General features: G+C 48.6%; 1 protein-coding gene across 1 annotated transcript in view; it reads right to left on the reverse strand.

Moving 5' to 3' along the window:
• CACNA2D4 (calcium voltage-gated channel auxiliary subunit alpha2delta 4) overlaps nucleotides 1-12,239 on the reverse strand; it is a 140,779-nt gene that overhangs the window by 88,322 nt on the left and 40,218 nt on the right. The window contains exons 7-13 of the mRNA XM_073222757.1: nucleotides 7,806-7,866; nucleotides 7,018-7,168; nucleotides 5,231-5,305; nucleotides 4,344-4,433; nucleotides 4,118-4,231; nucleotides 3,647-3,725; nucleotides 1,589-1,722 (exon numbers count right to left, since the gene is read on the reverse strand). Of these exons, the coding sequence (XP_073078858.1) occupies nucleotides 1,589-1,722; nucleotides 3,647-3,725; nucleotides 4,118-4,231; nucleotides 4,344-4,433; nucleotides 5,231-5,305; nucleotides 7,018-7,168; nucleotides 7,806-7,866 (704 nt within the window). The remainder of the gene's footprint in view (nucleotides 1-1,588; nucleotides 1,723-3,646; nucleotides 3,726-4,117; nucleotides 4,232-4,343; nucleotides 4,434-5,230; nucleotides 5,306-7,017; nucleotides 7,169-7,805; nucleotides 7,867-12,239) is intronic.

The raw sequence follows: 12,239 nt of genomic DNA on the forward strand, positions 1-12,239 counted from the left end.
GCCACCTTCCGGCATGAGGAAGAAGTCCCAGAGGAGATTTCTCCTCTCCAGAAGGGGCAGAACTGAGGAGGGGAGGTGGTCTGGGAGGGTGCCAGGTCAATGCCACATGGCAAGCAGAGCCCTGAGCCGGGGCAAGTCTCAGATCCCCAGAGCCCAGCACCCGGCTCCCCTGCACCCTCACCGGCACCAAGGATGAGCGGGCTCCCGGGGAACATCCCATCCTGCAGATGCCCAGGAACAAAGAGCTTTTCCAGAAATTTCTACCAGGGACCCAAGGCTGGCACGAAGCAGACCAGCCAGGAGGGAGAAGGACACTGATGCGGAGCCACCTGTGCACACAAGCTCGTGCATGAGGAAGCCCAGTGCGGGGTGGGGGTGTGGCTGCAGCTGGCTCCCAGGGCCACTGCTGACACACGCATGTGTCGACCCACAACCCATCCCCAACTTAGAGCACCAGAGCCACGCCATTCCCTGCCTCTGGGATGGCGCACCTTCCGCCCTGCCTCATCTCACTGGGCCGGCTCCTTTGGGCTCCACATGCACACCCCACTTTATCACAAAGACAGGCCCTAACAGGTGGTGTGGGCGGGTGTGCCTGATAAGCCTGACGTTCCTCAGGATCAGCTAGAGGTGGTTGCCAAGCCATGGACCTCTCAGAATGAAGAATTTTTTAAAAATTGAATATATTTAACATACAACATGTACATGTACATGTTGCTTTGCTACATATTGCATACACACTGTAATAGGATTGCCATGGTAGTGGTATTTATCACATTACATGGAGTGCATATTGTTGTCTATGCCCATCATTCTGTGTGTTAGGTTACTAACCATCAGATTTCTTCTCCCTTCCTCAACTGAGTTTCCAATTTAGAGTTTGAAACTAAGATTTCTGAGAGTGAGTGGTTTCAGTTGACTAGAGTCCCACTGGCCACTTGAGTCAGGAGGCCCCCAGGGAAGGCCAAGGGGACAGCAGGAAGGGGTCTGGTCCCAGGTCATCAGCGCTGGGCTGGCCACCACTAGACTTCTTTGTGTGGGGGAGAACCATTCCTCTCCTACTTAAGCTGCTATTCTCAGGGCCCTGCTAATCGCACGCTGACCTGTCCTCCCTGGAGCACGCAGCTGCCTACGGAATGTGACCCAGGAGGGCCTCTTCCCTGGGCCTCAGCTGACATGCCTTCCCTGCCTGTCCATTGGCACAGGTCCCTGCTGCCTGTGGCCCATCACTTTGAAATGTAGGCCCCAGGAGGGGGGACACCTCGCGAAGTGACGGTGTCTTGAATTACTTGGGCTCCTTTCTTCTGGAAGCAGGTCGGGGAGAAGGATGACGAGGGAGGCGGGCAGGGTGGAGCGAGGAGGGGCAACGCCTGGGGCAGAGGGGCTCTGTCCGCGGGGACAGCCCTGGAAGCTCTGCTCACAGGTCTGGGCCTCTCGGGGCAGCACCTGGGCAGGGGGCCTGCCAACGGGCAGGCAGTGTCAACCCCTTTGCAGCATCCCCATACAAGGTGCCCTGCCCATGTCTCCTGACCCAGGAAGCCGCCCCCTGCTCCCAGGATCCCTACTCTGGAGCAGGGCCAGGACCCACCTTGCTGTCCATGTAGGCTTCCGTCCAGGTGACATCTCGGTCACGGTTGATGACCATGGGGCGGCTGAGCACGTGCAGGTACTCCATCACGTTCTCCTGGGCATCTGCCAGCGTGGAGATCTGCGTGTAGTAGCCTGCGGAGGGGAGGGGCCACATGGCTGTGGAAGGCGGGGCTCCACTTGGAACCTGCTGCTCGGCATGCACACCCCTAGGGGCGACGGCTCACTGCTGGCACCCCCAGGAACTGCTTCCCCCTAGGTCATGTCCTCTCCTGGGGGCAGCCAAGGCCAGCGGTCCTGACGGCGCACAAAGGCCGGCCCCTGTCTCAGCTTGGAGACTCCGAGGGGCCTTCCCAGTTCCAGAGCGGCCGCCGCAGCAGCGGAGCCTCACCTGCAGGGCCCTGTGGGCGGCCTGCCCTCTGGCTCTGCTGCCTCCTCATTTCCTGGGCATCTTCCCAGGGGGCCCCCTCCTGCAGGCAGCTGTCTCAGGGTCTGTTTCCAGGGAGCCCAGTCTAAGACAGTGGCTCGGCCCCTACCACGCCCTGCCCCCTCCTTCCTGTGACCGCCGTCCTTCCTCAGTTATGGGGAGGGGGCTACTGCCTCTTCACTGTGCCCTTGGTGGTATTTAAAAGAGCAAAAGGCTATGAATAGCTCAGCACATGTCTGCCTCTCTGATCTCCTTGCCCATCATCTTCCACAGAACAGTCATTCCACCTCCAGAAAATGGAACCACTTTTAGCTCCCAGTGTGCCTCTTGACTCAGACGCTTTGAACATCTATTCCCTCTTCTGGAACACCCTTCCCTGCTCTGTATGTCTGGGTGACTCCTACCAGGTCTTTGTTTCAGCTTAGACACCTTTAAGGAAGTCTTCAGAAAACCTTCTTGGCCACCCTCAAAAGGGGAAAGTGCCGCTCCCATCACCCCTGGTGCCCTGTACAGTCTGCGCCCCTCTGCCCACTGCACGCAGCTCAACCTATATCATCACTGTTTGCATGTTTGTCTCCTCTGCAAGAGCAAGATTCAGTCCATCCTGATCGCGATGTGGAATCTGCCAGGTACACAGCAGATGCTTAATAAATTTGGGTTGAATCAACATGGATGGAGCTAGAGGGTATTATGTTCAGTGAAATAAGTCAAGCAGAGAAAGACAAGGACCAAATGATTTCCCTCATTTGTGGAGTATAACAACGAAGCAAAACTGAAGGAACAAAACAGCAGCAGACTCACAGATTCCAAGAAGGGACTAAATGGTTACCAAAGGGGAGGCATTAGGGAGGGCCGGTGGGGAGGGAGGGAGAGGGGATTGAAAGGTATTATGATTAGCACACACGGTGTTGGGGTGGGGTCACAGGTAAGACAGTAGCACAGACAAGATAAGCAGTGACTCTGTGGCATCTTACTACACTGATGGACAGTGACTGCAATGGGGTGTGGTGGGGGACTTGATAATAAGGGTGAATGTAGTAACCACATTGTTTTCCTTGTGAAACTTTCATAAGAGTGTATATCAATGATACCTTAATAATAAAAAAAATTTGGATTGAATCAAGAGGGTCCAAGCTGACACCCTAAGACTCAGGTCTTAGGTTCTGGCCAGAGACAGATAAGGGATGTTTGCATATAAAACATTATTCTAAACAAAATGATGACCCTATGCTCTGTCTGAGAGCAGAACGGAGTAAATGGGCTTAATATGCAGCACAAGGAACAGAAGTTAGACTTGGAAGAGGACTTACATTTAAACTTCCAGGCCCAGCCCTGCCTCACTGTGTCTGTATGTGGTTTGTGTCCGACTTTATTTGAAGAGATAATTTGCTCTTCTGCAAACACGGGATAGGTGACCTCTGAGTTCTACTGCAGGTGACTTTATGACTCAGCGTTCCTGCAGGAACATCCATGCGTTCGCTCAAGGCAATCTTTTTATTTTTATTTTTTGACTTGATTTTCCCAAGTGAGAAGGAGGGGCAGACACTGTCCTGTCGACAGAGCCTGTCCTCTGCGAGGCCCCCACAGAGTCATCCCTCAGCACCGCGGCGACTCTGCCCACGCGCCACCTACCTTTGTTGCTGCATGCGATCCACCTCATGCGGTCCGCAAATGTCACTTCTCTCCCAATAAGGTAAGTGAACACTCGGACCTGATCCACAAGACACAGAGCGACTCAGGGGACAGCACCTGGCTGGGAGCTGACTTTGGGTTTCCCACTCTCGCCTCTTGACCAGAAAGGACTCTGACGCCTGGGGAGGCAGGCCTCGCCAGCGCTGTGATGCCATGGGCCGGGGTGGGGTGTTGCTCACTGCCCGGCAGTCTTCACGACTCAACTCCAGATTCTGGAGTGTCACTCTCAGCTGTCTCCCACGACCCCTCCATGCCCAGGGTCACCAGGACTCTGGAACTCTGGCCTGGGACGTGCTGTCTGAATTTACTAGTGGGGCTAATGGAGCAGGACGTTTGAACTCGGCAGGCCTGGCAGGAGGATGCTTTATGGGCCCTGTCCCCTCTGCCGTCAACGTCCCCCAGGAAAGTAACCTTGCGGTCTGGCCAGTTGTACTTCTCAAACACTGGCTCGTAGTCGTCCACGGCCCCGTCAGAGATGAGCATGATGGCCTGGTTGCACAGGCTCCCTTGCTTGGCCTCCTGGAACTGCACAGTGGGAGACAGGTGCCAGGGTCACAGGCCATGGGCTGTACTCATTCACCTGCTCCACCTCCTCACCCCTTCCCTCTCCCCAGCTTCATCCGGGTCAGGGGCATACCTGCTTCAGGACCCCGAAGGCTTCAGTCAGGGCTCGGCTCACGACCCCCGTGCCTTTGACCATCAGCTCATCTACCAACTGCTTGAAATGCTTCAGGGTTGGGAAATTAAAGGCAGATGAGTGGATGCAGTGGGCCCGGGACCCTTCATCTTTGGTCTTAATTTCAGAGGTTGTTTGGAGCTGTTTGCCCAAAGTGCATGCTTGAAGGATCCATCTCTTTAGGATCCAGCTAATTTAATGGGTGGACCCCTACAACAGATGTTTCTCAAATGCCCCCAAAGTGTGCAAATCCATCCCCATGACTGGAGGGAAATGCCAGGTGGGTGCCCAGCCGGAGTTGGGAGGCTGGTCCATGCCAGTGCCTACGTTCCCAGGTCCAGCCAACAGAGAGCACCCACAGGAGACCCACCCTCGGCCGGGACTCGGGAGGAAGTCAACCCGAACCCCTGTCACCTGTTAACTCTCCCTTTTTAAAAAAGGTGGTCACTGCCTCCCCTCCCTGGCTTTTGAAAGGACTCAACCCAGAGGGTTTTTGTTTCCCCGTTCTGCGGAGCTACTCATGAAAGCCGACATAGTGGAGAGAACATGGGGAGGCAAAGGGGAAACTGAGTCCTGGGTGATCCACAGAGTGAAAACCAGGCCTGCGTAGGCAAGGTCTCCTTGGGTGGCCTCTCTTTGCTCACTATTTGCTCTGATAGGTGGGTAGCAATATTAGGAAGGTGATTTCCCAGGTGTATTGGCCAGGTAACTGCACACCCGTTTGCCCTCTTTCCAGCTATGGTGGGAATGAGTAAGAGGGGCTGCTGGGCAGTCTGCACGGACAACTCCCCCGGGGTCAGAGCAGGGCTTCGGGGATATCAGGCACTCACCTGACAGTGGACACTCACCTCGCGATTATCTCGATTGGCCTGGACAAGGATTCCTTTAAAACAAGGCTCAATATAATGGATGTAGTCATTGTACTGAGGTTGCAGAGGGCAGAGGAGAGAGAAGAAGAGACAGGGTCAGTCTGAAACTCAGGGCCCAGGGAAGAAGCTTAGGCAACTCCCAGGGTGGCAGGGGTTGGGACCACCTAGGCCCCTGTGTCATGTTAATTTGGGGCACCCTATGCTTTTGGCCATTTTTCTAAGTGGAGAGGGAGTATAGAGAACAGTGGGGCCTTAGCTCTAACCATCCTCTCTCAAATTCCAGTCTAGGGTCATTTTTCTCAGGGGACTGGCTGAGTGGCACCATCTCCAGAGCACAGAGGACCTGCTGCCAATGAGAGATCCCTTTGGTCTCTGTTCCCAAGAGCAGACAGAGTGCCTTCCCACAACATTCCATGGGCAGACCCCTCCCTGATGCCTGGGTCCAGGATTAGAAACTGTGCTCTTTTCCTCTTTGCCCTGCATTTACGGAGAGGATTCTTCACCTGTCAACAGGGGTTGGGAATGGAAAGAAAAATGAATTATTACTGCTCCCTTTTTTTTAACCACCCTGCTTCCCCATAGTTAGAAGTTAAATCTTCAGGGTTTCCTTAATCTACTTCTGCTTAAGTGAGACAGTGAGCAAAGGGGAGACTGTGCTGGACCATGGTAAGGCCACTGTGTGTTCCAGGGAGAGTGCTGGGCTGTCTGGGAGTCAGTGCTTCCTTGAACAGCTGCTCTGCAAACAGCTGGGAAAGGAGGATGATTGCGGGGAGGCAGAGCAGACTCCAGGGGGTGGGGAGCACGCCCCTGCTCTTGTGGACTGGTGGGACCTGTGCTGGTAGCCACCAGTCACTGCTGCAGGTCGTGACCACCTGGGGAGGAGGGAGAGATGGGGAGGGCAGGTCCAGGGTCGATGCAGGGGGTAAGGGATGCAGCCTCAGGGGAGCAGCTCAGAGATGAGGGGGAATTCTCTTACCCCAGGATGGCCATGTTACCTTGATATGTCTTAACTAGATAAGGAAATTCTACTAACAACAAGCATTTTCAGCCATGGGACATGATGGTGGAGGTAAGCCTGGGATCAAGTAGTTTTCAAAATGATGCCCCCAAGGTGGCCGTCAGCTCTGCCCTTGGAGGCTGGACCGGCCTACTCGCTCACTGCATTGTGAAGCAACTTTCTAACTTGTATATCTGCCATTTCTTTCTGCTCTGTCCCTCCACTTCAATTACTTTCCCAGGGGGCAAGCAGAGCTTCCTCAGCAGGAGCTGCTGTGAAGCAGGACCAGGTCTGCCAGCCCCCTTCCGGGCCCCAGAACCTGCTTTCCCCTCTCTCCCGGTGTGCTTGGATTTGGGTGGGTGAGGGGAGTGATAGAACTGGGATTATAAAGCAGGAGCCCAAGCAGAACGGAAAGCCTATCCCAGAGACAGGCACCAGGGAAGAGCGTGCAGACAGGTAAGTTAGGTATTTGCTCAGGACCAGCGCATCTTAGCCTTAATTAGATCCCAGACTTGTCTGAGAAATTGATGAAATCTACCAACTTAGGAAAATGGACAAGCACATTTTGCACACAATTTCAAAATAATTTCTAGGGACTTCTTGAAGCCTGTCCTTCATTCAACCCTTGGTTAGGAGCGCCAGCTTCAGAGGGGAGAGTGATTTCACAATATAAAGTGTTAAGCAATTATAAGCTTACGCCATTCTAGTGTGGGCTGGAGTTTTTTTCTAGAACAAGGAGAGCTATTATGGAACAGGAAGACATATTTACCGCGATGATATTAACAAAGTCATTCTCTCCCAGGGTGTCCAAGATGGTGGAGATGGTGTGCTTGGCAATAGCCATCCGCAGCCCCTTCATGCTGCCACTCATGTCCACCAAAATCACTATGTCCTTGGGAGAAGTAGCGGCTTGTATGTACCTTTAGTAGAAAGAGAAGAACATGCTAACAATGGGACAGTCAAAGCAGAGCAACCACCCAACTGAGTCCCCAGTTATTTCCATTCAGGTTCTGGCTCAAGTGTATCCAAAATTTAGGTCAATGCCCCATCAGTGCTAGGTTTTATCATGGCACATGAGCACTCAGCATAACAGTTGGGAATGTGCCATCTGATGGGCCTGTCAGGTGGGAGAAAGGTCAAGTCCTGGTCGTAACCCTCCTTCTCTTTGCTTTGGACCAGTCAGGGTGCCAAAGGGCAGTGATGGCATTGGGAAGGGAGAGAGTTGGATTCTATCCTCAGACTTTTACACATCTGCCCAAGGAAGGGAATGGAGGAAGAGGAGAGCCCGGGAGAGGGTTGGTGTGGAGACAGCTCAGTGTGCTTGGATGAGGTGGGGAGTGGGAAAGACAAGTGTGATCAGTCCTGGAGTAGGGGTGGTTGTAGAGAGAAGGGAGGAATACAGCTGGCACTCTCACTTCTCTTGTATTGCATTAAGGTGCTACACACCCAAGGTCCTTGGATGGTGGCAGGTGGCAGGGGCTGCAGGAGAACTAGGCAAAACCCAAAGGCTCTAAGAAGGATGCCAGCACCACAGGCCTTCTCCCTGAAAGCACTTACCAGCCACGATTTCGGCAGTCAAAGGCAATGACTCCATTCTCATCAGGTGTCCATTTGATGCCTGGGGAAATAAAGGCTAGTTCTTTCTTGAGCTCAGTGACGCTGCACCAGAGCCTGGCATGACATCTGGGATGGATAGGACCCTTTAGGCAGGGACCACTGGATCATGCCCTGTACACTGCGGCAGCAGGCAAGGAGGAAGGCCAGTCTATGGAGGAACAATCATCACCCACACTGTCCAGACCCAGAATTGGGATTAATGTCACAGGTAGGACTCCCAAATACGGCATCTTGGATGCATTTGTGAGGCTCCACCTCACATCAAGCTGTAGACGGAGAGGAGGGCTATCAAGATGGCAAGGTGCGAGGTCCTGGGCTCACCTCCCGCAGACACACCCAAATCTACAACTACATATAGAATGACTCTGAGAATAAACTGAAGACTAGCAGAACAGATCTTATACAATTAATGATATAAAGAAAAAGCCACACCAAGACAAGTAGGAGGAGCAGCAATGAAGTCTGGTCAGGACCCACAACCCAGCACAGTGAACCACAAGTGGGAGCAATATCCCATCTGTAGAGGCCCTCCCTAAGGGACAAGGAGTCTGAGCCCCACACTGGGCTCCCCAGCCTGGGAGGCCTGCACCAGGAAGATGAGCCCACATAATATCTGTCTTTGAAATACAGTGGAATTTATGTCTGGGAAAGCCAGAGGTCAGTTGAAAACAAAGATTCTGCTCATAAAGGGCAAACATACAGTCTCACTCACTCCAAGTCCCAGAGCAGAGGGAGTGGTTTGAAAGGAACTTGGGTTACACATGAAGGAGATCTGTTGACTAATTTCAGGTCATATGCCAGAGGGGCAGGGATCTGTTGGAATACCACCTGGGGACGGAATAGCTGATGAGCACCATTTTTTTCACTTTCCTTCTACCTAGTTGACCCAGTGGTGGTGGTAGCCATTTCCGACAGTCTTCATTTATTGTGCTAGCACTGCTCACCCTTCCCCAGCAATCCTCTGTGGACCCACCCGCCCAAATTAAATGAAAAATACACTAGAGGGAAGCAACAGCAGATTAGATAATGCAGAAGAATGCATCAGTCATCTGGAAGACAGGATAGTAAAAACCATTCAAATGGAACAGCAAAAAGCAAAAAGGATTTTAAAAATGAAGATACTTTAAAAGGCCTCTGGGACAACATCAGATGTACTGACATTTGTATTATAGAGGAACCAGAATAAGAGAGAGAGAAAGGGACAGAAAATATCTTCGGAGAAATAATGGCTGAAAATTTTCTTGACCTGGCAAAGGAAACAGACATCCAAGTCCAGGAAGCACAGAATCCCAAAAAAGATTAATCCGAAGAGACCCATGCCAAGACACATTATATAATTCGAGAGTCAACAGTTAAAGATAAAGAGAGAAAAAGAAAACAACTAGTTACATACAGGGGAAGCTCCAGAAGACTACCACCTGATTTTTCAGCAGAAACTTTACAGGCTAGAAGGGAGTGGCATGTTGTAGTCAAAGTGGTGAAAGGAAAAAACTTACAACCAAGACTACTTACCCAGCAAGGGCAAGGTTATCATTCAGAATTAAAGGAAAGATAAGAATTTTCCCAGAAAAACAAAAGCTAATGGGGTTCATCACCACCAAGCCAGCCTTACAAAACAATGTAAAAGAGACTTCTTTAAATGGAAAGGAAAAGGTCTTAACTAGAAATAAGAAATTATGAAAGAAAAAATTGCACTGGTAACATAAACATATGGTAAAGGTAGTGGATCAACCACCTACATAGCTAGTATGAAGGTTAAAAGACAAAAGTAGTAAAATCTTCTAGACTTACAATAATTAGCCAAGGGACACACAAAATATTAAGATGTAAAATATGACATAAAGTCATAAAATGGTGGTGGTGGTGGTAAAAATATAGTGCTTTTTTAAGAATGTGCTTGAATTTAAGCAACCATCAACTTAAACTAGACTACTATACACATACAGTGCTACCTATGAACCTCATGGTAGCCACAAAAAACAAAGAGCAAGGAATACAAACATAACACTAAGAAAAGTCGCCAAGTCACAGGGGAAGAGAGTAAAAGAAGAAAGGAACAGAGGCAACTACATAAAGAACCAGAAAACAATCAAGAAAATGGCAATAAGTGCATACTTATCAACATACCTATCAACAATTACTTTATTTTTTTTAATCCATAAGTAGTTGGTAGAATGTTTCACTGATATCCTATTTCTAGGATGTTGTTCATAAAATCCAAAGGAGTAGAAATGTACTGAAGTTGTCCCCAACTGATGGATGGCCATTGGCCACTAGATCAAAATTAACTGGTTGAACCAGTAACCCTCAATGATCAGGAGAACTATATGTGAAGTTCTAGGGAGAGGAGGAGAAGAAGGGAGAAGAGGGAATTCCTGTTTATTGAATGGTTACTATATTCTAGAAACCGTCCTGTGGGTTTTTCCTATATTATCTGATCTAAACCTCAAAATGTTTCAAAAAGTAAAATTAAAAGGGAGGCAATTAGGAAGAAACATTGAAGGTAGAGGAGCAAGGAGGCAAAAAGCAAATAGCTCCACATCCAAGAAAGTAGATGAGGGGTGGAGAATGGGAATAGAGAGTTGATGTTTTACACTTAAGTTACTGAGGAACTGTCATATTTGCATATTGGAATGTTTCTGTAGCAGTGTGGAGACTGGGATTACAAAGGTGGAAACAAAGGACTATTTAGGTTGTGGAATCAACAAATGTGAGAAATGACTATAACCAGGAGTAAGATAGAGACTGAGAAATGGTAAGAATGAACTATGTTCAAGAAATATTAAAACATTTAAAACAAAAGGATTTGGTAATTACATGGCAAGATCACACATGAGATTTAAAAGAAGACAGATATGTTGTCAGGAGTGATTCCTAGACTGGTGGCCAGGGAAAGGATATTGCTGTTAGAAAAAGAAAGAGAGGAGAGCGTGCATGGGCTTCCATGAATGATTATCTACATTTGGACATGTTGGTTTTCTTTTGCCACCCAAATGGACAAACAGCTTGACTACACTGTTCAACAGAGTGGCTAAATGAGAGAGAGATTCGGGACTGATTCTTATAGAAGCTTTAGACATAGATGAGATCACAGCAGTCAATGAAAATGGGTAGAGTTGGGACAAAGGGAAGGACAACAGCCAGCAGTGAGAAGGAAGGAAGGAAAAGGAGGTCATGTAAGAAACTGGAGGAGCAGTGGAAAGTTTGGGGGAAAAAGAAGAGAGCATCATGGAAGCCCAAGGAAAGAAAGTTTGAGGAGGAATGTTAGGAGTCAACAAATAAAAGTGAAAGATAGTGATTGGAGAAGGTAAAAACATGCTCTGAGCAGTCAGCAGCAGGAAATCTTTATTTATTTATTTGATTTTTTAAAATTGCATATAGCTGATATACAATATTATATTTGTTTCAAGTATACAGCGTAGTGATTTGACAGGCATATACATTATTAAATGCTCACCCCAACTAGTATAATTACTATCTTTCAACATAGAAAGATATTATAGAACTATTGATTATATTCTCTATGCTGTACTTTCATCCCTATAATTTATATTATGATTGAGATTTTGTGCCTCTTTATCGCTTTCACCTATTTTATCCACCCATCATAACCCCTCCCCCATGGTAACCACCAGTCACTTCTCAGTGTCTATTGCTGTTTTGTTTATTTTGTTTTCAGATTCCACATATAAGAGAAATTCACATGGTATTTGCCTTTCTCTGCCTGGCTTATTTCACTTAACACAATACCCTCTAGGTCCACCCATGTTGTCAAAAATGGCAGGATTTCCTTATTTTTTATAGCTGAATAATATTGTGTTGTGTATATGTAACACATCTTTATCCATTCATCTATTGATGGATGCTTTGGTTGCTTCTATATCTTGGCTATTATAAATGATGTGGCAATAAACATAGGATGCATATATCTTCAAATCAGAGATTTTGTTTTCTTTAGATAAATTCCTATAAGTGGAATTATTGGGTCATATAGTATCTCTATTTTTAGATTTTTGAGGAACTGCCATACTGATTTCCATAGTGGCTGAACCAATTTACATTCCCACCAACAGTGTAGGAGAATTTCCTCTTCTCTACATTTTCTCCAGCAATTGGTATTTCTTGTCTTTTGGATAGTGGCCATTCTGACTGGTGTGAGATGACATCTCACTGTGGCTTTAATTTGCATCTTCCTGATGATGTAGAGTCTTTTCATGTGCCTGTTGTCCATCTGTATGTCTAGTAGTAATTACTCTAAGGGTAACTGGACTCAATGCTCCAGTTGAAAGACATAAGGTAGTTGAATAGATTAAAAGCAAGACCCATGTATATCCTGCCTCAAAGACTCACTTCAGACCTAATGACACATACAAG

This window comes from Manis javanica, chromosome 15 (assembly GCF_040802235.1).
Source record: "Manis javanica isolate MJ-LG chromosome 15, MJ_LKY, whole genome shotgun sequence".
In the NCBI taxonomy this organism is placed as follows: domain Eukaryota; kingdom Metazoa; phylum Chordata; class Mammalia; order Pholidota; family Manidae; genus Manis; species Manis javanica.